The sequence below is a fragment of the Anopheles moucheti genome, chromosome 3, assembly GCF_943734755.1.
Source record: "Anopheles moucheti chromosome 3, idAnoMoucSN_F20_07, whole genome shotgun sequence".
NCBI lineage: Eukaryota > Metazoa > Arthropoda > Insecta > Diptera > Culicidae > Anopheles > Anopheles moucheti.
In genome coordinates, this window is record NC_069141.1 from 71,727,192 (window position 1) to 71,755,161 (window position 27,970).

The 27,970-nt window shown below is 44.7% G+C and overlaps 1 protein-coding gene across 3 annotated transcripts in view; it reads left to right on the forward strand.

Moving 5' to 3' along the window:
* The window catches only part of LOC128300263 (uncharacterized), a 51,540-nt gene extending 24,077 nt beyond the window's left edge, over positions 1–27,463 (forward strand). For 2 of the 3 annotated variants that reach the window (XM_053036268.1, XM_053036270.1), the window contains exons 2-8: positions 6,348–6,897; positions 12,771–12,839; positions 21,129–21,181; positions 23,147–23,216; positions 23,295–23,792; positions 23,874–24,593; positions 24,670–27,463. In XM_053036268.1, the coding sequence (XP_052892228.1) occupies positions 6,348–6,897; positions 12,771–12,839; positions 21,129–21,181; positions 23,147–23,216; positions 23,295–23,792; positions 23,874–24,593; positions 24,670–24,756 (2,047 nt within the window). In that variant the 3' untranslated portion in view covers positions 24,757–27,463. The remainder of the gene's footprint in view (positions 1–6,347; positions 6,898–12,770; positions 12,840–21,128; positions 21,182–23,146; positions 23,217–23,294; positions 23,793–23,873; positions 24,594–24,669) is intronic. The other variant, XM_053036269.1, reaches the window with a different exon arrangement.
* Positions 27,464–27,970: the final 507 nt, after the last annotated feature.

Genomic DNA, 27,970 nt, shown 5'->3' on the forward strand with positions numbered 1-27,970 from the left:
AATAGAATCTTCCCGGCGACTCCGGATTCCGGTGCTCTCCGGCGCTGGAGAAGCGCGAGCAGAAGTGCCCTGTTGGAGAACCCGTTTGTGGAAAATTATCTGAGCTATAATTGATGGTATTTATAGCGTCTGAAGAGCTCGTAATGGGAGTCTTTGAGCGCCGGAGTCAGTAAAGTGGAATTCGATGGTATTTTTGAGGCAACAAATAGAGGCATCGAGAATAGAGCAGGCGGTAACAGTCCATGAGGAGGTGCACAGCGTGTGGAAAGCTTGAAAGGGCACTCGACCGTTTGGTGAGTAATTTTCCGAAACTAACTCTCCTCCTTTCGCGCCCATTCCGAACATCACGGATGGCCCTTACACGGCGCGAACCGTGAATAAGTTGTCTGCTCAACTCCTTGTGGCGTGGAGTTCGAGTGTGTCCGAGTCACGGTTTCGGTTCTTGGGACAGGAGTCGCGAGAACTGAAGTACACGATGGCTGGAGATGCCTGGAGATGGTAAGTTTTATGAGATACTCCGCTGCTGGACGGATGAACCATAATAGGCCAGATAGTGGTGCCTATTCCTAGTGCCCGCCGCAACCCGCAGGAGACAAATAAATGAATGATAATACCTGGCTCGGCCGGTGCTGGCTAATGCATGGTTTCTGGTGTGGCTCGGGAAAGCAACCATCTCCACGACTCTCGTTATCGATAATTTCGTTTGCAGTTATAATACGGTACGCGGGTTTGCTGTTGTGCAGGGCCGTGTTTCTACACTATTAACCAATTTGGCGCCTATAAACCCTGCCGGCGTCAACGTTTCTGAGGGGCGAGGGTTCGTGCTTCGCCGTTGCTCTGATGATCGTCGCCGTGCGGAACACTCGTGCCAGCATCCCGTACATCATACGACACGTAAGATAATGGCGCTGAAATGTTACGCAAAAGGGCGGATGCAGGGTTGCGCGCGGAACGCTTCATTTCGCCCTAATGTCTCGACCTGGCTTTCTTGCTTCGGTTTTTTTCCCGCTATGTGTGTGTGTGGTTTTTATGAGTGGTTCTTTTTCGATGTTGTTGTTGTGGTTGTTGGCCCCATATGCAGGCAGCAAGGATAGCTGGGCGCTGGGTAGATAAAAGTTTTCCGATTTGCGGTGTACGACTGACTTCCAGAGATATCTCAGATATCGCTCTGCCCCTGGTACTTCTGTCGCGGGTGGGGGGATAAAAGTTTCCAGTAAAGATAAAGAGGAGTCAAAGTTTTCCACGGCATGAGTGTGCCCATCAGCAACATCTCCATCCATGCGTTAGCAGTGGGATTCGGATTTGGATTTTTAAGAATAAAAAAAGAACATTATTTGTAACATTTTCTCACTGATAACTTTGCGGTTATCAGTGAAACATATCATCTGCTCAAATTTTACACATCTGGAATATGTTACACGTGTAATCAGAAGAGTGTGACAGCTTTAATGAAGAATAATTTATGTATTAAAAGTTCTTCGTATAAATTAAACTAATAAAAAAGAAAGTATATTCAAGCATAGCTTCCCAGAGGTCTCTAACCTGCGTGTTGTTGTTAGTGGGCGATTCCAATTGCTTCAATATTCTCAGTTCTCTTCCTTGTCGTGCCCTATTCCCGCAATGTTTCTGCAAACACCACAGCCAATTGCCGTACCGTACGATACACTAAGTGCAGATAAACGGTGTGGTTGTTGTCATCGCTTACGGTGACATGTTGTTAACAATTGTGTCTGGATCAGTGTCACTACAGTAGAGAAAGGGGTTCTCCCTTAACGCAGCGCGCACTGCACACAACAGTCTCTGTCGCGTTACGAATGGACGTGTTGGTGTTAATCTCCTACACGCGTCAATCGCAGCCGTGTGGATTAAGGGCGCACTTTAGCCACCCAAATGCGAGCATAATTTCTCCATCTTTTTGGTTGATTCGACATGCCGACAGCAGAGTGCGGAGGTACCAAGGCAAGCGGGAATCATCATCATCATTCGCCGCCTTGTGGCATGGCATTTTGGGGTGAAGTGTAGCGAAAACACATTTCGCGGTGCATTCCACCATTTCCACCGACGGTTTCGCGGTGTGTGAGTGGGCGCATAAGTGTGTGTGTGCGTGTATAATGCTGAAGTAGGACGATCTTTTGAGACCCAAGTGGGGGGGGGAGGTCTCCCTGGTCTCGGGCATTAAGCCAACCATCAATTGGTCAGCAAGCGTGTCGTTTGCGCGTCGTCGGCGAAAGATTTTCATCGGCGGTGCATTCGTTGTGTGTTGCGAGTTCGAGAGAGCCCTTTCACGGTTGCGCTCCAAATTGCTCGTGACGTGATGAAAGTGCTGATTTTTGTTTTCGCGAGAAATGGGAACCCACCCGAACGAAGCCCCACGTAGCAAAAATGTGTGGCACACGCTGCTGTTGGTGGTTTGGTTCGAGCAAAAGGGCCGCGCAGGGCCGTCGGTTCCGATGCGGAACGAATGACTCGGTGGTTAGATGATAGAGGGATTGCGGGGAGTGGGTGTATGCACATTTTGTTTTTCTCCTTTCCCTTTGGCAACGAGAAGATGGTGTGTGTCATTTTGTGTGTGCATTCGCCTGGGAAGAACACGGCGACACGAGTCACCGAAGATCACTGCAGTTTAATTGAACATGTACTGCGAGAGAGTGGAGTTATGTTGCATGTGGTGCATGGGGGTGAATAGAGAAATGATAGATCTTGTTAAAGTGTAAAACTCCGTCCTTCTTTCGTTTGAAGAGTTAACGTCAATATTGAAAAATCCTAGCCTACTGTGTGATGGTTCAGCGAATTCCATTGGTGCACAGTGAGTTACCAATTTTGTTGCAAGAAATGAGATAGTCTAAGGATGAATATTGTAAAAGAAATGAAAATTATAATTTTTAGCTATTTTTCACGTAGGTAATAATGTAAACACTGAAATAAATTAATTTTTCAACATTATCAAACAAATAATCGTAGATGTTCAATAGCTTAAAATGAATATTTCTCATGTCTCAACACGATAAATAATGCACTAAACATCAGCAGCGCACTGTTGAAGGCGGAAAGAAAGGCCTCGACCGGCAGTATCAAAACCAAGACCGCATCGGCGGTGGTTCGTACATAGGCTTCTGGCAATCGCAATATGAGCGAGATAAATTGTGCAGCGGCGTGATAGCGGCGCATCCGTACGGTTGGCAGGATGTGCAGGTTGGCTGGTTGGTTGGTTGGGCTTTATCACAGCGTCTAATTGAAGTGCTCTTTCTTGTCGTATGCGAGCGCTGGTTTGATGCCCTGGTGCGTGTTAGTTAGACGAGACGTGAGTTGGTTTGTCAACCTTAGCGATCCAATGCCCCCGTACGTACGGACGGACGGGTCGGTTGGACAGACAGCAGCGATCATTTAATTAAATCACTGTCACATGATAAATAAACTCGTTCGTTTTTACCGGTTGGGGTTACCGGTACCCGGTTGTGTGTGGATTTGTTGAGCCGCTTATGCGCGATGAAAGTGAAAGTTTCAGTCTTGATGCGGTGGTTATAGAAACCGCTTTGCCTTTAGGAAAACATCGTGCGATATGCATTGAGTTTAACAATGGGTTAGCAAACTATTAAACCTTTTTATCAATATATTATGGCTACAATTTGGTCTCATAGTTTGCTTCTGCAACATTCATTTCTATCAAGATCCGACAAGACAAGACGAAGATGCTACAGACACCATTGGTTGAGGCAGTTGTTTCCTGTCACCACCATCGACGAGTTTATTAAGATTAAATTAGGCGACAGACGATGTGAAACGAAACTGTTTATGCTGACCGGACCGACGACGACCGGACGGACCGATCCTATAAAGCCCTTAACTAAATCATCGCAAACACGCTTCCGCCATCCGGAGTGCCCGTTGGCTTGTGACGTAGGTAAAATTGATTAGTGCAACGAAAACAAAAACCAGAGCATCCGAAAGTAAATTAATTAGCACGACTTTCTCGCCTTACTAGCACGGCATCGGGGTAGCTACGGCAAGGAAGGAAAAGCTTCCAATTGTGAGAATCAAGTTGGCTGATGAGACAACAATACTCGATTGAAGCTCGATCGGTTGCTTACGCAACGAGTTGATGATTAAGAGATATTCGCTGTATTTTTTGGGCCACAAACTGTTTGGACTTTTCATTCAAATTGTTGGGAAAATGCGGAGGAAAAGTAAATGTATTATGAATGAGTTTTTTTGTAAACAATACAATAACAGCTATATTGCGAAAAATACCATTTCCTTACCCTAATGGCCCGAAATATTGGTAGAAAGGGCGAATGCATCTTATATTTCACGAACCTTCGCAGTTGTTTTGCAAGAAAGGCAAATCCTCCTGCGCTAGTCATTCAGCTACATCAAACAGAACAATCAATTAGAGGTGAGTAGGGTAGAATCTCGCCCACACCCCGCTGCGTGCATAGGGCTGGTTGGTTTATTGACGAAAAGCGAAAAGGGAGCATCAGAACGGGCTGCTGGTGGCAGGTCGCATAACTCTGGCCGTTAGTCGAAGGGCCATTTACCAATCGCATGCCAAAAACACGCAAGATGGATGGAAAATTGCAAAAAAGAAGGTAATCATTTTCGTTCGTATGTATGCTGCTGCCCGACCGAAGGGGGATGATCAGCGCACATCAGCGAAAATGGATTTAGTTCGTGTTATGTTTTTTTTTTGTTTAATATTTATTCAGTACGTATTCTGGGACCATATTTGTTGCCTTCTTCGCTCGAGTTTGAGCATCATAAAATGAAAATTGCTCCCCTTTCGAACGAAGGGGATTCCCTCCACCTACCGCTGAAACAAAGGAAGATGTATTTGGGTCACGGAATCTCGGCCCTAATCCTTCACCACACATGTGTTTGCCCTCGGGGTGTGGAGGTGTGTTTCGGATATGCTAAATGTGACGTTCCGACTTATTTCAATTTGGCCAAAGTGCCGAATGAATAAATTAGGATGGCATCCTCCGGGTGGCTTTGGTGGAAGGTTAATTGGTAAAGTTCGGAGTGATTATGTAAAATATTAATTTATCCCTCCGGCCACCACGCCAATGCCAATGTGATTTGCCACCATGGCGGTGACTTCATTCTTGTCCAATCGGTGGAATATCCTATCCACAGTCTATCCTTTTTCGAAACCAAGCAAAAAAACGCACTTCAATATCCCAACAACTTCTGGAATGTGTGGATATGCATATTCAAATTTGTTGAAAGAATTGAACCCATCGAGGCACGAGCCCGATTGTTGTGGACATTGGTGACACGATGCTGAAGTTGAACTTTAGAAACAAATTTAGACCAAAAACGGACTGGGCCAAATGTGTCTCAGTCGGGGTGAGGACAGCATTATTCTGTCGTTGTAGATGATCGGGTTGTTTGTCGGATAGGAAAATGGCGTGCCGCCCAGTTGAGGAATAAAGGTTTATGTTTATGCTTTCTCACCGACGATTGTAAATTGTCGCTCATGTTCATCAAAGTTTTGTCATGAAATTATATGCCAAAGCCTTGGTTGGTTGGACCGTCGTCAGCGCCAGGCGCTGAATGGGGGATTTGCATGAGTTGAATTATTTATATGGTTTTAACGTGGAGAAGCACACGCGAAGGAATGCATTTTTGGGGGTAAGCTAATTACTTACTTTCGTTAAACAATAAATTGTAAAAAAAATAACAAGAACGCCTTTTTTCTTTTATGGACTTTCACAACATTGTGTCATCGTTCGGTTGTTTGTATAAGAGTGGGGAGACTACACGGAATGACTTTTTCGTGGAATTTTGATTCATATTTAACCGAAGTGGTCAAACTTTGCGATAGAGTTCGACAATTCTTACACCTTGATGTAACACCACTTTGAAGATTTCCGTTGATGTCACCTGCTGTTGATGTTGGATTTGTTGATATATTTGACGTCCCTTCGAATGTCACGATGGTTTTCCTTACCCGTACTTTTCGCACCTCGTTAATGAACGCGGTAAATAGATTACATGAAATCATCATGTATAAACACGCACGTGTTCCGGGTACTGAGGATGGCCCAGAGATCTTGAGACACGATGAAGCAGGTGGCAAGTATGTATGAATAACAATGAGCTAAGAGAGTAAATGTTGGCAGCGAATGTACACGAGTACCGCCACGAACGATTGGACGCCAAGTGGAATCATCATTCTAGCGATCCGCGATGACCAGAGACACCATACGTGTCACGTGTAGGATTTTAGCTTTTTGGAGATATTTGCCTTCGTTGTCTAAACAGTCATTTCTTCGGAAGAATTCTAACGTATTAAGATCCCAACATTCGACGACTAATGTTTGTTTGTGCTTTTCTCTCTTTCATTACAGATCCGTGTCAGCTGACAATCAGTACGAAGCGGAACGCGAAGGTTTGAGCGAAATAATTGCCACCCCACGGTACCTGGAGTTCCTGAAAAACTATCGCGAGGAAGCAGCTGCCACGGCTGCGTCCGACGCAACGCTAGCCGTCTCCTCCTCGCCACGCTACATCGAGGTACGAAAGGGCCGGATCGTGCTCGAATCGTCCTCCCAGCAACAGCAGCCACCTCCGCTCCCAATCCGAAACGGTGGCATACACCACCTCCCCGAGGGGGAAAAGACTGATCTTCAACACCAGCAGCAGCAGCAGCACCAACCGCTACACCATGGCCGTGATTCGGTTTTACGAATCAACCGCGAAAAGGTACCCGCTGGATGTCCGGATGTCGGGGTCGAGAATGAGGCATCGATCCCATTTCCGCCCCTACCACCATCGCCACCATCCTCGCCGACGGTACTACGCCAAGGATGCAGCCCGAACGCTTCTTCGCCCCTGCACGAGTGTGGGAAACTTGTGCGGAACACTTCCGGCTCGGTTTCGGACTCCTGCAAGAACACGGTAAACGCACACCGAGCATAATTAAATCGTTACACTGTTCGCTCTCTTCTAAATGCACCATGATTGACCGAAAAGAAGGGCCCCCGAAATGAGTTTGGTAGCCACGGTGCTGGAACACGGATCAAGCGGTGAATCGGCGGTGGGAAGTTATGCTGTTGTTGATGTTTTAGCTCGTAAAGCGCAACCATCCGTGTACGTCAGAGCGAATGCCTCGCCGCTCGATGGTGGCGATGGTGGTGCTTATTTTCCCACACACTTGCCATATGCCGGCCGCGTTTTCATGGGGATGTGGTGCATCGCGTACGGCGAAGAATGAACTTCTTAGTTCGAAGCCCTAGACTTCTGGTAGCGCGCTACCCAATGATGATCTGATACCGCTTTGCTTTGCCGTTCGAGATCGAGATCGAAACAGGTCGGGTGCCGCCGGGTTGCTCGTACTGCGGACCGTGCTGACTGTTACCCTACTTCGGTCGTTCGGTGTTGCTTCCAGCAATTATGCTGCGCTCTCATCCAGAACCGAGATCGACCGAGGCATTCATGGAGGGCATTCGTTCTTTCCGTTTTGGTAAATGTACGCTTGTACGCTTGGAGTGTCACGCTTTGCTTGCCGAAAAGTGCGCGCACTCCCTCCGGGTACGGTCCGTTGCGTTCTGCGTTTGCGAAGAGAAATTGTCTTGCCGCCGGGTCTGTGACTCTTGGAGGGCGCGGCTGTTACACTTGCAGCGTCGTGCGTAACATTTATTGCTGCGACCCTGAAGCTGTACGCACGCCGTGATGTACGCTAGATGGGATCGAGATCGAGATTGGTGGATGGGCTCCTTAGCCTCCTCCCCCACAATGTGTGGTGTGGTGGAATGTGATGTTATTTTTTGCGCTTCCTTCTGGCTGGCGCGCACCACGGTGAACCGTACGGAGATAGGCACAATTGAACACACGACCAAACGGGACATTGTGGGTGCCGTGTGGAGTAGAACATTTAAATCACAAGCTGGATACAGTTACCCGGTTGTGTGAGAAATAGGCGTGAGGCTTCACAGTGTCCGTTGCACAAAACTTATGTGCGCGGCATTTGCTAACAAATCATCGGCATTGTTTTCTCGTGCTTGGTTTTAGAACGGTTTCGCGCATGTTAGCGCACTAAAACATGTTTATTTTAGTCCATTACACCGCAAAGGAATGGTGCGGTTATTAGGGCAACATTCTTTCTGTTGCGCGATTCCAATTCCTACAGGCTTGAGTTAAAATGTATTATTCATGAGGCGAGAATTAAAAGGGCATTATTCGGTAATTAATAATTATTTCTTTCCGCACATGTAAACTGACGATCAGTTGCAGTCTCTTTGAACTGTGAAGACTTATGTTGGCACGTAACTGTCATCATGCTTCATAAATTGTTCTTATGATAGATACATTTCATAAATTACTTGCATTATATGCGCCTTATAGTTTTCTTTTGTGTGGAACAATAAACATTGTTCTAAACAAGGGATGTTTTATGTGCGGAGGTTAATGCTGCATAAAACATCCCAATCTCTATGAAAGAGAAAGGATAATCCAGCCTTAATAATTCAGACCGCGATAATTAATACATTACTTTTTTCGTTTTTTTTTGTTTTTAGTTCGCCGTGGCTTAATTGGCAAATGTGGTCTGATGTTGCGCAAAGATAAACGACGACGTAAATGAAGCCGTTTTCTCACAAAGCTTCATTCGTTTCCGAACAATCGTCCGCAGTGAATCAAAATGAGCCCGAAAATCATAATAAAAGCGCAAACAAGGAGCTGAACCAAACCCCTTGAAAAAAAAAGAAGGAAAAACAACCTATTAGCGGTCCATCCATCACAGCATAAAGCGTCACATTTGCAAGTGGTACAAATGACAGTTTAGTGGTGGGCTTTGACTTTTATTTAGCATGGTTGAAGCTTTTTTTACCATAAACACTCCCGCGCGTGAAGAAGGTGATGAGGAGGAACAATCATCATAATAAAAAATAAACAAACAAATATTTTGCCCACAATGGAGGACCCACCAAGCAAAAAACGCAAGAAGAACGAACTGAAGTGCGCGGGCTATTGATGTGCTCCGGTTGTTCCGGTGACAGTGTATTTTATAAATAATTCATCCGTGGAAAAGGCAGAACGATGTTACGCGGTTACGTGTTAGTTGTGGGTTTTGTTGTTTTTTTTGGTCTTGCATGAACCATGGTTTGTTTGGGTGATGGAGGAAGTTATTGAAGAATGACGATGATGAAAGCTTCTTCGCCCCATCTCGGTATTGAAAGATAGTTTTTTTTCTTCTTCTGCTCCCTCACCATTTTCTCTTGCGCGGCGGCTCGCACGGATTATTTACAATAAAACGGGCAGCGCGTTGGCGGTATTTATGAATTGCTAACGAACCCGCCCCATCTCCCAGGACTGTTTCCTGGAGGCTTAAGAAATAAGTGTTGAGAAGCCGGGCAAAAGCACATTTATAAAATGGAACACGCTTTCTCTAGTAGATCGCGCATGCTTCCTTTTCTTTCCGTGCCGGACCATTAATTGACTTGTTTTATCATGATGTTATGCAAAGAGGAAGGGGAAAAAAACCCGTGGCTAAAAAAGCTCCGTGCCACCAGCGACACCACACTCGCTTGCTTCCACTTTATGCGTGCCGTCGTTAATGAAAAATATCATGTAAATCTCGATGCATCATTACACTTGCAGCAGCACGCTGTGTGTTTGGTGTGCGTGAAGGTGAGAAACTGATGTGCAAATAGCGATGGTCATGTCGGGTACTTGCATTCAACAGTACATGCTATTCCGGTGCCGATTGCACCGTCACTCGTCGATCGGACGATCGGCCAGCAAACGAGCCACAGAGGGCTGAGAGGATTCTGTGGGTGTACGAGAAGAGGTTTATATAATTTATTTTTACCAGATCATAAATTCTCCTTTTTAATGTCGGGAGAGGAATACATAAATAGGCTTTAAATTGTGCATTCATCCGGATTTGGTGCAAATCCTTTTTTTCTTCTTCTTGACGGTGGCTGAGAGTCCAGATGTTGGATTGAAAGTTTGTATTGTTTTCACCGCTATACTCAGCTGCGAAAGATGAAGAAGGAAAAATGGAGGCATTATTGAAAAGATGTAGAGAAATCATGTGGAAATCATGTAAGATTTACATGACAGCATTATGAATCATCACATATTGACATAAAAGTATATGGAAATGCTATCATGAAATGTTTTTAAAAGAGTCTTTCGAATCATGAGCTGGCTCTCGAAATATTCATCAGCTTATAAAATATGTGCTGAAATTCTATGATTCCTTGGAGAATCTTAAATCTATTGAGAAATCCGTAGAACTTTATGAATCATCATGAAAAAGATTCAAACTTTGAAGACTCATGAATCGGGATCAGATTCATCCAGCTCACCCTTGTCTTGTCACCCAATGGCCATCTTATACCATTTTCTCCACACTATCAGGTCAATAAAACCACAACAAGTTCCAGCAGCAATACCTCTCAATTGCTGTGATAATAATCGAAACAGGAATCGATGAGATGCATGACCCACATAAATCAAGTGGGTTATTATGCAACGTTATAAACAGCGTAATCGGCGCACCGTTTGATGGTCATTAGGCGGCATTATTATCGAATTATATTGCCCCCCAGCAGCACACAGCCAATGCACAAGAGCACTTTAAAGCGTTTCAAAACAAAAAATCAACAACGATGAATCGATTTGTCATTAGAAAAAAAAGGTATTTCAAAAAAAAATATCCACCGAGGCGGTCGTTTTGTGGCCATTGTCCCATGCTTCGTATCGCGCATAAAAACAAACCTAATGGCAACAACAGAAAAACCGCCACCCATGGGAACCGCCATCCGAGCGTAATTTGATGATCATGTGTATCCATTAATGGTCGTCGCGTATGCTGTTGTGCGTAAGGTGCGCGCATACACACAATCCCTTTCCTTTCAGCGCATTCAGTCGTTATGCTTTTCTGTGCGTCCGGATGTCGCCCGTATGCAAATGGGGCTTTCGCGATGGGAGCCGGCTTTTACGTAAAGGAGAATAAATAAAACAGGTTCCAGCAGCGGCAGGGACCTGTGCGAGAAGCCTACCCTTTTGCGAGATGGCAAATCCCTCCCATCGATCCGTTGGTTTCGAACGATCCGGACGATGACGACGGGTGTTTGCTTGCACATTTTCACTCCACAAATCGGAGTTGGTTGGTCGAAAAATGGAAAAATAAAGGTAAACAGAAAGGGGAAGGTAGGGGAAAAGAATTCGTGCTGGGTGAATAGAGAAAGAGGCAAATAAATAAAAGCACTGGCAAATATAGAATACGCGTACGGCACACTCTGGGAACCATCAAAGCATTTTGCTAACGATGTGTGTGCTTGTTGTTTTTTTTTGCCATTCGCCGCCCAAATGATCGCTCCGCTAAAAAGTATGACAAACCGCACTTTGGTCGATCGGATTCGGTTCCCCATCGTTGTTTGCGCGTCTCTTCGGTCAATGCTCGGTGATTTATGGTGTGACACATTTCGCAAAAGGAACATCTTCGCAACGCTGGCTGCTGCGAACAAACAAACATTCACCTTTCGGCCATATCGCCATGGAAGCCATTTTGGGGAGCTGTTGGGAGGGGTGTTTGGGTCAGTGCAAAATATTTAACGATATTTTCCGGCAAAGATTGACAGGCAACCATCGCTCATCCTCTGCGATCGTTCGGGGAAGGATGCCAGCCACGCTTTGAAGTGGCTGTACTGCAATAATACACGCGCCATCAATACGTTGCTTCCTGCGCAGAACTTCGCGCGCGTAATCTTAGACCTCCCATCTATGAGAACGTTTTCCAACGATCACAGCAGCATCAGCGTCGGCTCATGGCCCCGGCAAGTGAAAGTGTTGTTGTGTGAGGGAGCGGTTTTTTGAAGCGATTGTCTCTTCCGTACGGTTGCGTTCACGCCAGTTCGGAAGTGAACATTACAAGCAAAGCATGATTTGTAAACAGCTCCGCATTCTGGGAAGAGTCAAAATCCGATGCAGCAACCGAATCCGACGCCAAATGCGGCCGGATGCGTGTGCCGTACGATAAAAGAGACCCCTCCCGCCCTGATGTGGGGCTGATCACAGCTTCTCTCCGGAATGGTTCTGGTGCTTCTTTTTTAACGGCGGCGCAAACTTCTCGCACTGGTGGCACTAAGAGTTTGAAAATAACTCAAAATTGGTCCTTCCTTCCAGCGTGTTATTCCGCGTGCCGCCGCCGGTTCGCGCTGGTCCGTTAATCTCCCGTTCTAGGCGCGAGTTGCGGGTGGTTGTTTTTTCTACTTCCTCTATCGCTAGAACTCGGCACCATTGGACACGCTTTTCCCCGGTCGTTGTTTTGATTTGGGTTTTCTTTTGGTTCGGCTTTTTCTTTCGAAAAAAGAAAGACGCGCTGAAAGATGAGTGGAAACTAATCAAGCCATAGATCAAAGCACGGAGCGAACGCGATCGCTCGAGAGTGCATTCGACGATGAGCCGATGGTGGTGGTGTTGCTCCGTCAATGTGGGAACGATGTTAAAAGCCTTTCGGTAGTGACAGTAGAATCAAAGGGCACAACAAAACCCAACGCTCATGAAAAATTACACACTTATCGGGCTAGAGAGCCGATGACACGACACGAGTGGGGGATTAATGTTTTGTCTGTGAAGGCATCGTGTTAAAACGCGGCTGATTGATTATGCATTTAATTGTCTTGCATTATGTCTCATTTTTTCTTCGTAATTGTTTGAAGTTTATTCGATTTTTAGTGTGTTGTTTACGGAAATATATGCTACATTTTAATTGAAATGATATTAATGCTTTTGTTTTGTTTATTTGTATTTATTTGGTACAGGAATTGTTGGAAGCTCGCATTGCGGAACTAGAAGAGGCCTTATTAAAGCTACAAGAACGAGTAAACCAAGTAAGTGTAGTGGTGGCGCTGTGTCGATTAATGACGCTTTTCTTTCCCGCATAAGCAAATTGTCGACCTCACTTCTGTCCAATTTTTACCTCACGCCAAGTGGGGGGGTTTTTTTTTGATAATTTTTCCTTCATTTTACAAACAACAAAAAACGCACACAAAGAGTGTCAATATTTTTTCGGTGCTCGAAAGAATGCCAAAAAAGACAAGAACGCAAGACTTAAACTTTTGCTTCGGCATAAATTGCGTCCTCGTTCGAACAACGGGGGGGGGGGGGGGGGTTTGTATTCAGCACAACGCGCTTTCCGTGTGCTTTTTTCTGTTCTGTTCCGTCCCACCGTAAAAAAGAAGACCACCGGGCTTAACTATCAATTCCGTTGAAAGTTCTACTTGGGGAGAGCAAAAAAAAAATCGAAAAACTTCCAGCGGCTCAGAAGGACTTAACGGGGGCAGTAAGCACGAATAAAAATGGTTTCCTTAAAGGTAAAAGACGAGGCAAGAGGACGATCCAGACTATACCTACGGCGTAGATTCCGTATTAAGGAAGCACAAAAGTGACAAAATGTCGATTTCCTATCCTGATAAGGAAGTTTACCACTGTTTAGTGCAAAACAAATGGTTTGAACTTTTTTTGGTGTAAAAACAAAAAATCATAAAACATGGTTTTCCAGGGCTTACAAGCACCGGGGTCGTGCATATGAGACGATTGATTTTTTCATATTTTCTCAGTTTCCCAAAATAACCTCTCCAGTAGATAACTCCCTTTGCTCCATTCTACTGGGGGGGGGGGGGGGGGGGGGGGGGAGGAAAAAAACTCCCCTTTCCTGGGAAAAGGTTGAAAATGTAAGTTCGTTCTTCTGGCGAATCGTTTTCCCCGCTCCAATGGGGGTGGAAACGATGGAATTGAAAGAAAATCTCTTTGTCTTTGCCGAGAGAAGAAGAGGGTCTAGGCTTTTTTGGTCGTCCGGGGATACAGAGTCGTGACAAAGGTGGGGAGACCCTCTAGATCCACCATTCCATGGAATGATTTCTCGAGATGATCTGTTATTTGAATTATCCCCGGAATTGGTTTTATAATCTGGCAATCGAAGCGAATCCAGTGCCCTTTTTTAGGGCGCATTTTCCTCACCTGATTGCTTCCACTTATTACGTTTGAGGTGTGTGGAGTGTGGAGTGTGGCAACAAGATGGTGACCGAAACCACCAACAGCAGACGCCAGACGCATTTGCAAATTCAACTCAATATTTCTGTGTGACAGGCAAATTTCATTGTGGGTTCATATTGTTCGAATCTGTTCCGAGTAAGCTGGAATAAAGTTCGCACCGCATCACTCGAATGGCATTAAAATGTGTCTTGAAATTGCGTTATTGGTTATTAGGTTTTGGTGGTGATTTAAAGGTGGAAATCGATTGACTTTCTGTTCTCCGATTTAAGGTTTCGATAAGTACGCGCAATGAAGGTAATGTCGCAGGAGGAGTAGCTAAAGGTCTTGCCTTTTTCTGCGACTCCAATCGGTTGTGATAATTGGAGTATTAATTAAATAAAGGTTGAAAGTGTCTTATCTTCGTAGTTACCTCCGAGAGACATCTTCACAACGATTATTTTCTAACAAATTTAGGAGGAAATTATCTCAAATAGTTTGAAACGCAATTCTACCTTCATTATACTATTTCTTCAATAGAACTGAGGATGTTGAGCTGTCTTTAAGTTTCTGACCTGAAGTCGTTAGAAAGCAGTTAGATCTTTACACCCACCGCTAACGTAAATGTCCCAACGGACCATCCGGCATAGGTTTTAAGGCTTGAGGAGTTGTTAGTCCGTAGGCGCTTCTGCGAGTCAGTTCAGTTCCCTGGGTTTGCTGTCTCCTGCATACGAGCAGGCACCCCTGGCAAGGGTGTGGATTCGCTACGAAGATTCTCTCCTTCTACAATCCAAAAGAAAGAGACCTTCTTTACACCCATGAAAATAGAAGGCAACTGGTGTTGATGAGAGGCAAAAACCGCAGCTTCGGCACGAAAACATATCGCATATATAATGATAGAATTTAGCAACCCCTTTGTAGTAGACGAAAGAGGAAACGAAGGTAAATGTTGATGATATATGCACAGCTACACCACGAAGAAGCACTGTACATAAAACATTACCTGTTTCTGCATTTGAATATATGGATGGATTAAACGTTTTAATCAAATATATGAAAGCCCACCCCTATCACCGGACCGGACAAACACACATGAACTGTGGGTTTTTTGTTTTGTTGAGTGAACGAAATTTCTTGTTTATGTTGTGGAGCCCTCGGGTCATTCCGATGTTTTGGCTCAATTGCCCGCTCTCACAAACCGCGCAATCGGTTGCGTGGGGAACGGCATTTTATCACCGTGCTTTTTTTCTTTCTTAAATACCCACAACGGGACCCCCCGAGGGACGTTCGTTTGGCCGGTAGGGGTAGTGAATCAGACATCACACCGCGCGTGGTGATGCGAAAACGTAGGTTTTCCGCGATAGGTTCCACATTGCACGAACGAAACACACAGAGACAAAAAGTGAGTATTGATAGACCTTTACAATCAGTTCTAGCTACTCGTGTGTGTGGGAACCTACCGACGTTTGTGCATTGGTAGAACTGATCGACACTGTTCTCTGAACCATCAGGGTTGATGGGAAGAAGCAATAGCAAAAAAAGAAACATAGCATTGGTTACCATTGTTACCATCGTACCCGGGCCCTTTATCCCGACCCTGGTTGGTTCTGTGTTCCGGGTTTCACGCACATGTAACCCCTTTTTCTGCACCGGGAGCTGGAGCTTTATGGAACACCAGTCCCAGGGGATCATTTTCAGTGGCTAAAGAGCAAGTCTTGTTCGCTCACTCCACCTCAGGGCGACAGCTTGTGGTGGCAGAGTGCGGATTCCGGACCGGCCTCATCCGGTCGCAGGGGTTTTACGGTGTGCGTATGAGTGAAGATAAAATCTTGCTTTATTACCCGAAATATGATCCGCATTTTATTACCCGATCCCGAGCCGGGGAAGCATCCGAAATGGCGGAAGGGCGAGGGATTGTTTTGGGCCGTATTCTTCCGGTAGCGAGGTAGCAAACAATGAATGCGTCTGCTTAAAATTAATTCACTAGCAAAAAGGGAGCGCGATGGTGCGTTGTGACAGCTATATACAACACCCCAATGCGAGAAGCGAGAAGTTTCGTCAAATTTATGTCAGTTTTTTTTCTGGTTTTTGGCCACCATCATCCTTATTCGTCCCATCGATATACGCTTCCGTCGGCCATCCCGTGCAAAATGGGATGTGTTTAAGGCAGGAAATTTCGCAAATTCACCCTACCACCTGCTCCTGGTAGCACTGTTTACCAAGTAATTGATTTTGCATAAGTAACATTGAGTGGAAAACGATTTTTCATAGCCCTAAACAACAACACAAAAAAGCAGCTCCTTAGCGGATGGACAAAAAACAGGGCAGTGTCGATATCACTACCACAGGCGAACGTAGGGCGAACGCTTCCTGGCGCCAATCGCCCTTTCGCTGTGTTTTGTGTGCAATGTGTGCGGGAAGTTCTGATCGGCCGCCCATCAAAAGTCCTCGCCCTCGTCCTTAGTGCGTTTGGTGTGCCTTTCGGAAAAAAACCCCACCAAAGCCCAAGGAAATCCTCCGGCATGACTAAGACACACGCCGCCGTACACAACAGTGTGTTGTGTTGTGTTGTGTGGCCGACCCCCCGTTGTCCCGTTGTCGTCTCGCTAATGAAAACGAAATGAATGTGCTTTACTGGCGCCAAATGGAGCGTACACACCCTGGGCGCTTTTCGTTCGAGTCATTTCACTTTTCCGTACTTCGTTTTAAGGGGGGTGTTTTGTTGGCCGGGCCAGCCCCCCCGATAGGACAGTGTTTGTGCGCGTTACAGCAGGACAAACACTTGCAACGCAAGGACCTGGAGTCCGTTTTTCGGGAAGGGAGAAGTGGCACGGGGGTGGTTAGTGCAAAGGCAGCAGCGTTCGAGTGAATTGTGGAAGTAAAAAGTGAATAGAGTTACAAAACATTTCCCGCTGGATGACCTTACCGAGATATGCGTGGGGAATGACGCAAGGGGAAGGGGACATTTTCAATAACACTAGCACACACACACACACACACACTGCACTGAGTAGGAGTTGCCCTAGTGGTTAGTAGTTGGGCAACAACAACTAACACAGAAAAAAGGCCCAAAGAAGCATTCCCAACCGAACGTCAGGACGAGTGTCCCTTTTTGGGACTAATACCATACAATCTGGCCAATTACATCGCGTTCCGGAAACGGGTACAAACACACGCAAAAGGCAAAAAAGTGCACATCTCGTACGATGATGGGCAGATGGGCAGGAACGCCACCACGTCACGCGTGGCATTGGGTTGCCGGTGGCAAACGTGATGACCACACAGAGCGAGGCACAAAAAATGAATAATTGATGACTAAGAATTATTTTGATTTCTCTACCACTATTTCGACTACGCATGGAAAATGGAAACACAAATGCTTGACACACTACTTGCAGCGGAGTTGGATGAGTGTAATGAAATAAGCATGTTGTGTGGCTTTATTCGGTTATGATAGCAAATAATGTTACTTAACATATTAAATGACGGCACTTTGTCGGCATAGAAATATTTAATATAATTATTGTAAAACTCGTCTGTTTGTCTACATTAATATTTTTTGCTTGTGTTGTCACAATTAAAGTCCATGACCGTAATTTCATGTTAACATTCTGGATATTTAACGTAAAACTGTCATTTAACACACTGGTGGATATAAGTTTCCAGCCTTGTGAAACTCGTTTTACATTGAAGTGTCTTAATTCCATAAGCTTCGCTAAACTTCACCTTGATTGTCTGAGGTTGTGCGAGAAGACCATGTCCAACTGTGTCGCGGCTTCATCGAGATTGAGGACACTTTGTCCGCAGTCACGAAACCATAAAATCTGTCTGTGTGATTATTATTGTTATTGTTAATGTTTATTAATCGTCTTCCGAAGACGGCTTAACGAGGAATTACAAACATGACTTATTTTTAACATTTACATGAGATTTAGTGCGTAATGCATAACATTTCTTTAAACCAACATATAGACATGTTAAAATCAAATTTATTCGAGTGATCATTAAATCGGCGGATCATGGCTTTGGGAGGAGCAGTATGGCCGTATTGTGTGCGGGAAGTGTAACATGTAATGTTTGCTGCTGCGCCGTGCGGATTGTCTCGGTGTTGTCAAGCAAAGTTCACCGAGCAAATAAGGATCGTCAATGGTTCCCAACAGTAGTCCTGCCATAAAATGGTGATGGAATTTATTAATGGGTGAGATGTCCCGTAATCCCGTAAATCCGTGTTCCAGAGGTCTAATGTTGATGGAAAACTGCTCGAAAATCCGAAATTGTGAATCCTCTTCATAATTTAAAAAATTCGGTGTAATAAGGAGTGTTGTGTCTGATTATTTCTAAGTTGTTCGGAGCAGTCTTTACCCTAATATTACTGATCTTTCTTAAAAATTGTCAGATTAAAAGTAATATGGAATGATCGTTACACTTTAAATAGTTGAGAGGAGTTCAGAACAGTCTGGAGCAGTGAAGATCAGGAGATGATTTTAAATTGAAAGTAATTTGGAGTGATCGTAGCACTTGAAGTAGTTAAGAGAAGTTCAAAGCAGTCTGAGCAGTTTTGAGCTATTCGTAGCAGTGTGGAGCAGTCCGAAGCTTAGAAATTGATTTTGAATTGTCAAATTTCAAGTAATTTATTTAATTATTTATTTATTTACATAAAATGAACATGGAGTGATGGTAACACTTAAAGTAGTTAAGAGAAGTTCTGAGCAGTTTTGAGCTATGAGTAGCAGTCTGAAGCAGCTCAAGAGTTAATCTTGAATTGTCAGATTTAAAGTAATTTATTTAATTATTTATTTATTTACATAAAATAATTTTGGAGTGGTCATAATACTTAACATAGTTAAGAGAAGTTCAAAGCGGTCTAAGCAGTTATTAGATTTTCGTAGCAGTCTGGAGCAGTCCGGTACAGTCCGATGCTCAGGAGTTGAGGATTTTTACCAAGAATTTAAGTCAGATCAGTCAGGTGCGAGGTCGAATAAGATTCGTAAGCACATTGCGCATATTGCGGAGATAAAAAATCGTTCTAGCTTTATTTTTATTTCCATCACTGTGTTACTACTGTGTCACATCACTAACAGCAGAAACACACCACCACTATCAACTTCCACTTCTTTTTTTGGTGGGAAATAACATTAAAAGCCTTAGTAATTGAATTATGTGCATTTGTTTACGTAGCACCATTGCCCCGCGCAGGCATATTTTATGGCATATTCAGAAATGGAATATTTTAACGGCTCCAATAAGAAGGCGAGAAGGCGCCTCCTTTAATCCTATGCGCCACTTAGTGGCTTTTCATTTGATTGGTTCTGTTCGCTCATCGCTTCATTGACAAAATGAAATAGCGGAACTTTGGAGGAGCAGTGCCCTTTCATGAGTGGGGGCTATCTAACAGAAAAAAAAAACAAAATAAAACAACCACACACAAACAATAAAGAAACTCAAGCGAACGGGCCTGCATGCACTGATGAATGTTGCCCGGCTGTGGTAAATACGCATAGAATTATGCTTCATTATGCTGCCGAGACACGCGTATGACATTCGTCCGGAGGGAGCATCGGATCCGGGGGTTGGCTTTTATGTGTGTGTTTTTTTCTGTCCATTTTTATTCCATAGCGCACGCTTTGCTTTAATGACAGTGCTAATGGAACAGAAAGGAATGCGCGCAAGGAAATGGAACACGTGCGTAAAAATTTTTCAACCGCCCCAATAAAATGCTTCCAAAATGTGTGCCGGCCCATCTCTATCATATGACGACAGATTTTCAAGGGCCCTCTCCGTGGTACGGGTTTGCTAGCGTCATCGTGGCTGCCCCAGCGGTGACGGTAGGGGAATTAACAACCATATAGAACTAGTCATCGATGGGTGTAAGGGGTTTTTCTTTCTGGCCCTTTCTTCACCAACAACAGAAAATCAAAACCCCGAAAGGAGGTATTTCGAGCTGACAAACAGTGATTCTTTTGCTGGGGGGGTTAAACATTTTTACTGCAAAAGGGTGCAAAACCGCCTTTTATCGCTCTTTTTTTTGCTCTTCTCTTCGCTAATCAATCAGAGATTCGCTTAATGATTGGATATTTCCGTTGAATGGCGCTCTGCTCAGTGTGCAGCAGATAATTGGGAAAAAGGTTGCCGCCTTTTTCATTGCGCTTTCTTCCATTATCCGGTGGGTCATCAGAGGCACTCGTAAATCTTCGTCTTCTGCACAAAATGAGTGAGGCACGCTTGGAGAACTTTGGGCATGAAAAGGACCAAGCTTGAAAGGTGGCTGTTTGTTGGGGTTTTTCGTATTGAGGAAAGCAATTTCAAGCTTTTTCCATCCCATGCCCCACAACGCTCTCCACATTGCTTTGGTTCTAATTTAACGGATAATTCGACAAACCCAGCCCAGCAGCGAGCGAGAGTTCTCATAACTATAACACTGCTAGAGAGCAGCAGCACCACGTCAACGTGTGACATAAATGCTCCAACAACAAAGAGGGCGAAAACAGATAAACGAAGGACACTCTCTATTTCGTGGTGGAAAGCCCTACAGCACTTGGCTGCTGCTGCGGATGACGATGATGATGATGGGGGAAAAGCAATGAAGAAGGGTGATGGTTGTCGGCCTGCGCAAAGATGACTTCCGAATGGCACTTGTGTCTTTGTGATGGAGTTTTCCTTCCTGGAGTGAATTTAAATTCTTCCATCCATCCCAGCAAGGGACTGCTGGCGGTTCTGGGGCGATGGTGGAGGGCCAGGATTGCGATTGAATTTCCCTTTCCGTGCCAAGCGGGACGTTGCGACCGACGCCGGGTTTTTGTTTTTATTCCACTTTCGGTACTGAAGCAACCGATACCGTGTGACACTTTGCTTTCGAGGAGGGGGGTTTTAATTGAATGCGAAACTTTTCCATTCACATGGGGTGTGGTGTGTGGTGGAGGTATGGTTTGTTTCATTTCCGACTTGAAAATGAGCCGACTTGTGTGTGTCTGGTATAAAGTGAAATGAAAACAACACTAGCCGCTAAATTCACGGCCAATAAAAATAGTTACAAGCGGCAACGCTGTGCATCGTCAGCAGTGTAATCAGCTGGATTTATTGTTTAACCTTACGTTGCTTTGCTCGTTAATGTGTTGTGCTAATGAAATGTCTTTTTTTCTTATTTACAGAGTCAATGCAACTCACCAACATTGGAAAAGGAGATAAAGGAGCATTTAGAAGTGTAAGTATAGTAGTACAGCATCAACCAATGTTTACGCTACGAATGATTTTTTGCAATATTTTTAGGAGTTTGAAGTACATTTTGCTTAAGCATAACAATCATTTGCCGAATCGGGTAGATTTCTACTCTACTCTACTCAACGCCGAACGACGCCAACCCGAAGCCAAACGCAAATTCTTCCCTTCCTTGGACAATTGTTGGTCGTAGCAATGTATTGGCTGTAAACAATCGCACCACCGCCCTCCCCAGTATTTATTAAAACAAAACACTAACAAACGCCCAAAACCTGCGCTGCATGAAGATGGTACAGATGCAGAAATAGTCCCCCGACGGAGGTATGGCGTTACCGTGATGTTACGCGGGTTTTGGTTTCACCCGGTAGCAGCAGCAACAAGCCAGTTAACAAAAAAAAAAAAACGTGCAAATATTTACCTTTCCCTTTCTTTGTTCTACGTTGCGTTGATAATAAGTTGTCTAAATATGAAAATCCCAGCTGCGCGGAGCAAAAGGAATGGGTCGTGGGTTGGCCGGTTACCGGGACCGAAGGAAAGCGAACGGCACAAAACGATTTAGCGAACGGAGACGAGGTTTCTGCGTTTGTGTTTGTTTCCGTTTTCTGCCGGTGGCAGCACGAGGGGTTTTATTTTGTCAACTGATTCACACCGACGCGCTACTGGTGGTGGACCGAAAGACAGGTATTTCGAAGAGTTTTTCCCCGAATGTGAAGCCTTTACGATGCCCCCTTGCCCCTAAGGATATGAACGTATTTTCCTCTGGAAAAGCTGGTTTTCGTCGTCAAAAGTCACCAGTGTCGACGCAAAAGGAATGCTAAACTGGTGGAAGAAGCTTCGTACGTTGAGGACGGAGCCCGGTGAGGTTTCGGGCTAAGGGTTATAGAGGACAGAGTTTGGGTTGTGGGTTTTCCGTTTAACCTGGGATTTTAATAGAAGGCCGGAGCGACACGGGAAAGGAGGATGACTGTAAGTTCGTTTTGTGAGGGTTTTTGGGATGAGATTTATGTTCTTCCCAAGTGGAGTAGCGAAAATTTGCGTCTTTCTTTCTCAACTGCGAGGTGCGTGGTTCGACTTTTCGACTGGGAAGACGCATTTTTCGAACCCGAATTACGATGGTTTGGGCTAAAGCGTAACGATTAGAAAACAGCAAACTATGGAAGGTGGTGGAAGGTGCCCGGAACACCCACCAACCATCATCATCATCATCATCATCATCGTTGTTGCCATTCTTGGTAGGAACCCTTTTTCCTTCTGGGCTTTGTTTGCACAGAACACGACCGCGTTCTTTCCGCATCCGTCTGGTATTGGTGTGTTGTGTGCAATGTAATCTTTTCGACAAATATATATGCTATTCTACCGTGCTTTGAGAGCCACCTGAGCCAAAATATGGGCTTTTGCAGTACACAGACACCAACCGATCAGGACGCACGCACCGGTTCTGTGGTCCCGACTTTGTGCAAAGATTCCCAATCTTTTCTTAAATCGAAATGCTACATCGCCCTTCGGAACATGAATTTTTTATCGATTTAAAACTTCCCTTTGTCCCTTCCCAGTGAATGGGCATCCGAGCGGAAAACTTTCTTACTAGAAGGAATTAGTCGAATCCGTGTTTGTTTTCATATCCCCGAAGGAAATTAGGGTTGTTTAAATGTTACGGTCTATCCGTATAGATACGCTTAATTCCTCATAAAAACCCGGATGGGGTGATGGAAGGGCTGTTTGCCTATCTGCTGTAAACGATGGGCCCATAAGCCAGCCATCTTCGGACGAGAGTTTTGTGGTGATTTGGTATCCTTAGTGATCGGATCCCTCTTTTGCCGAGTTTTACCGTTGGCAACACTAATCCTGTACCCTGAACTTCAAATCGGTTCGGGTTAATAATAGCTTTAAGGAAGTTATATGAGTATGCTGTTAAACTAATGTTTCCCCTTTTCCCTACTTTCGATTGCAGTATGAGCAAAGCGATGAAGACAAAGGATCGAAAATCGATGCAAGTTTGTCGAGAGCATAAAACACTGCAGGTAGGTTTATTGGTGTGCAGTTGGGCGCGAGAATAACAGACTAATGAACGATGGTTTCCCTTGCTCTCCCCCCAACAGGTACGCTTTCAGAAGCAAGAAAACAGTCTCATGGCGCTGCAGAATGAGAATAAATCGCTACACCAAAGAGTACGGCAGTACGAGACGTGCCTGGACGACATCATGCGCAAGGTGGTTGATGCACTCGTTGCGGAGGATAGTCTGCGGGACGAGGTGGCGATACTGAAGAGCCGGGTGCGCGACTTGGAGGCACAGAATGCGGCACTCGTCACCACGCACGCCAGCCCGGCCAAGAGTCGCGATGAGGGTTACTGTACGATGAGCTCGGGACAGCCACAACCGCCGACGGAAGGACACCTGGAGGAGCTACCCGAAGAGCCGGAACAGTGGCTGATGTCGGCGGAACCCTGCACGGCCGATATGGAGGACTGGAGCATGTCACAGGAAGAGCTAGCCACAGCGCTAGACGAGGAAAACCATGAATGGATATGGAACTCCAGCTTTCTGACGACGGCGGAAACGCAGACTGAAGACATTACCGCCTTGCTACACGATCAGGTACGTAGATTTCCTTCGTAACGTTGCGAACTGTCCGGACAATGGTCGTCAATCATAATTCTTCCTGTTTGCTGCTTGCAGATTGTGTACTCGGAGGACGAAGAGGTAGCATGTACGAATTTCACACGTGACTTTTATCGACTAGTCAGCTTTACGTCCGGAAGTACGCGCAGTTTACACTCTCCAGTGGCCGCGGGCGGCACTGTTCGGGAGGGTAGTGTGGAGCTAAGCACGAGCGAGTCGAAGGATACAAGCACCAGCACGCTTGGGCGCCGCAGTACAGCGAGGGGAACTGTTTGCGATAGCAGCGATGAAGACGTAAATGAACGACTGTCTCAAAGCCCGACACCGAGCGAAGGTGGACGGGCGCAAGTCCTCAGCTGTTCGTCGAGCGAGTCGAGCGACGCATTAACGGAGAAGCTGCAACTACCAGCATCTTCCTCACTGTCATGCAGTGCCGCAACAACCATCGACGAGGAGGAGGATGAGGTGGTTATTCGCAACCAAACGTCACCGAAGAAAGGTGCCCAATCTCTGCCCCAATCGCCAAACCGTCGGTTTATGGCAAATAAGTCGCTGGAAACGGATGTTGTACAGGGTGCGGTTTCGACCAATCCTTCACTGTCGCTCAACACGGCCGATCTGCTGCAGGATGTGCTGATCACGTGCCACAACCAGCTGAAGGGTAAAGCAGCCACAAAACCCGACAGTGTGGCAGCTGCTCGTGCTCAATCGCCTGCGTCTTCAACCTGGCGAAGGAGTACGGGATGGCGGCGAATACAGCGCGGTAACGGTGTGCATGTAAGTGGTGATGTGAATTGCTTATAATTTAATGAAGGATAATGAAACTAATGGTTATGATATATGTTTTCTACAGGAAACGCACATCCCCGTTCCGATTGGCGCGAAGGATAGACTCAAATCGCCTCCACCGGTACCGATTCGTCGAACTTTCGCCAGCTAGCCGACCATCTGCCCTACTGAGTAATGATCTTTGGCGCGTGAATGTACTCCCCGGCGAGTAAAAAGTGGTCTAACCTATACAAGGTGCTTGCTCCGCACAAGTCCGAAATATGCCCAAGACTTACAAAATAATGTCGAATTAATCAGGTTATGAAAAGCAAACGTTTTACACGTATGAACACACCTATATACACCAGTACTGGTTGTAAATGTTTTTTTTTTGTTGAATGGCAATGGAAGCAATAATCGTTTCCTCCACTCTCGACACGCGAGATAAAATGTAAGGAAGCACATACACACATACATACCTATATAATACATACACACGGAACCATATAACACCTTAGAGCAGTAGCGATGGAAGAAGGCAACATTAACAGGGCTCATACTAACTGCTTTAACGTAGCTGTCTTTTGTGCTACTACGTTAATGATTCCTCAGAATAATGGTGTTGAAATGCAAGTAAAACTTAGAAATTAAACCGAATGAAAACCTCTAGACCGTAAGATAACAACATTTGTGATAATACGTTTAAAACATACAACTCAAAACAAAGAGATGAAAACAAACACGCAGCGCAACCTCTCGAAGCAGGATGCGCTAGTACCGTACTGATATGATACACACAAAGACAACACTGATAATACGCATACGCTGCCAGCAAAACGAATGTCTCACCTCATACATTAATTGGCGTATACAGTTAACGATAGTCTAGATTGGTAATAGACCACGGAAGAAGGTTGGAACTGTTGGACAATAAGAATTTTTGCAGCATTTCTTTCGCAGCATCTCGTGCATAAGCGAGAGACAGGCAGCAACGATCCCGGGGCGGAACCTAAATCTTACTTACCAGAAAGGTTGTGAGCGGAATGAAAAGAATCAAGGCCACAGGGAAATCGCATGGCACGATTAGGGCAAAACGTATTTCCAAATGGGAAGAAGGGTACGTCAGCGCAATGCTGGCGAGGACGGTATTTATGTTCCAATAACGATTGCAGCACAACAAAACAGCGTCTGCTCGTTTGCAATTTACGAACGCATAACGATAATAAGAGCAACACCCTGAACGAACGCTATTTATCCTTTATGCTGATTAGACGCGAAATCTGTTTAACATTACCCTCACTTAACAGCGAAGCGTAAACTTAATAGACTAATTATACTACTTTCCGCAGTATATGCGCTTTGCTGCTTCTTATGGAACGTATATTGATTTGTGATTTGGATTTGAAGAAGATGCTTTGTTCGCTATTGCTTTGCGAGATGCGCATATCGATCATGTTGTTGAATATTTTTATTGCTAACACTTGACGTTAGGTCGGAAAGAGAATATTGTTTTGCTCGTACCCCTCGTAACATGCCAATATTTTGCTAACCTTGCCGCTACAAAAGTTACTCTCCGTTTTGTTGCAAACATCGAACTCTCACGAATTTCTCGTACCGGAAATCGTATAAACATTATCGATTGTTGTCGAGAGACAACATGTTCGCTTCGTATAGTGTTACCGTGAGTGTTTTACCTTATAACTATGTATATCAGCCAAATTGTATGCTAGCATTTCTATACTCTTCGTCGCGCTTCATATCTTACCATTTGTCTATATACATACTAGTTGCGATGATTTATTGGCACCTATTTGCTTAGCGGGAACACATAATAGAACACATTAAACATTAGCATGATGAGTGTGTAACACACCGATGGGGGAGGGCAAAAAAAAGAATCAGTAACGAGTAGAAAACAACACGCAAGGTACAAATAGGGAATGCGTCGGTATTGTGTTTGGGTGTTGCGATTATGTTGTACGGAGGAAAAAAGTACGTTCACTAATAGATGACGGTATGGTTATGGCTAATAATGAAGGGTTTATAGGAAAACAGATTAGAAATCAACCAAAATCAAACTCCTTTACTACAGTTTACTCGGCAACAGAGCGATCTGTTGATGAGTTTCGTATGATAACACACTTGTTCTTGGTAGTCACACCTGCTAACACCAGTTCACGAAAAGTAATGTCCCAGGTGGTAGAAACACTATTTTACTGTATCACCCTAGGACCTAACTATGTAATGTGCATGTCGTTGTGTAGAAGCGTGTCGTTCGGAATGAAAACAGTTTGGTATGGAAAGATTAGTAGGAAATTTTGATAGCCAGATACTCGGGAAGCAAACGCTAGCCAGACCCAGCATTATACACAAGTAGCTATTCGACTATTCGTTTGTTCGTGGTCAAGTTTCAAAATATCAACAATCATTAGTGCACACATCAATAGCAGCAAGTGGGCAGAAATGATGAGGGTTTTCATCTGCCGGAGCAGGATGTACATGTTCGATAAGTTCTTCTTGTATACATACTAAATGTTGAAAACCCCCCCGGTGTACTGAGGCGACGCAATGCATTATACACTATTTACTTTTTTTGTAATAATTTCTTATATATATATAAGGACCAGTTAGAGGGACTTTTACTATTTATATCGAACTTCTAAACACCGCGGCTGCTACCATGATTGTGAGCCGTTACGGTGCGGATTATATGATCGGGTACGTTTGTAGATGGGTGTGCGGTTGGGCATTTGAGCATAGAGAGTGGCTCGAATGTCGGCCGCACATGAAAACGAACAACTTAGAATGGCCTTCGCCGATCGATGAACAGAGTAGGGTTTGTGAAAAATTTCATGATAGTAATATTAAAACCTTTTCAAACTAATCATCAAAGTCGACGGACGGACTTTATGTCTTTGCTGACCGGGTTGAGGATGATGAGAAAAAATGCATTACTTCCTGATTTATTTCCATTAAAGTTCAAAATCATAAAACACGGTTGTGTTATGTTTCTTGGAAAATGTTTTTTTTTTAAACAATCTTGCCGGAAGGAAAGTTTGACACCCCTGCGCTTACAAGATTGGAGTTGTAAGCAACGTTGTTTGCAAGTTCATAACTGCTAACGGCTCGAGCAAAAACGAGTAGAACAGCAAAATTTTAAATTTTTCGTGCATTGTACGCAACTTGTGTACAAGAAAAACTTGTGGACACTTTCTAAGATTTTGCCAGAATTAAATGCAATTGTAGCATGATGTTTTCCCACTTGACCGCTAAAAAATAAAAGGGAGTATCTTTCATTTGGTCGGTATAACAAACATACAAATTATGAGCTAATGAAAAGGCCTAAATTAAAAGATTAATTCGTTAATTAATTTAACTGTGAATGT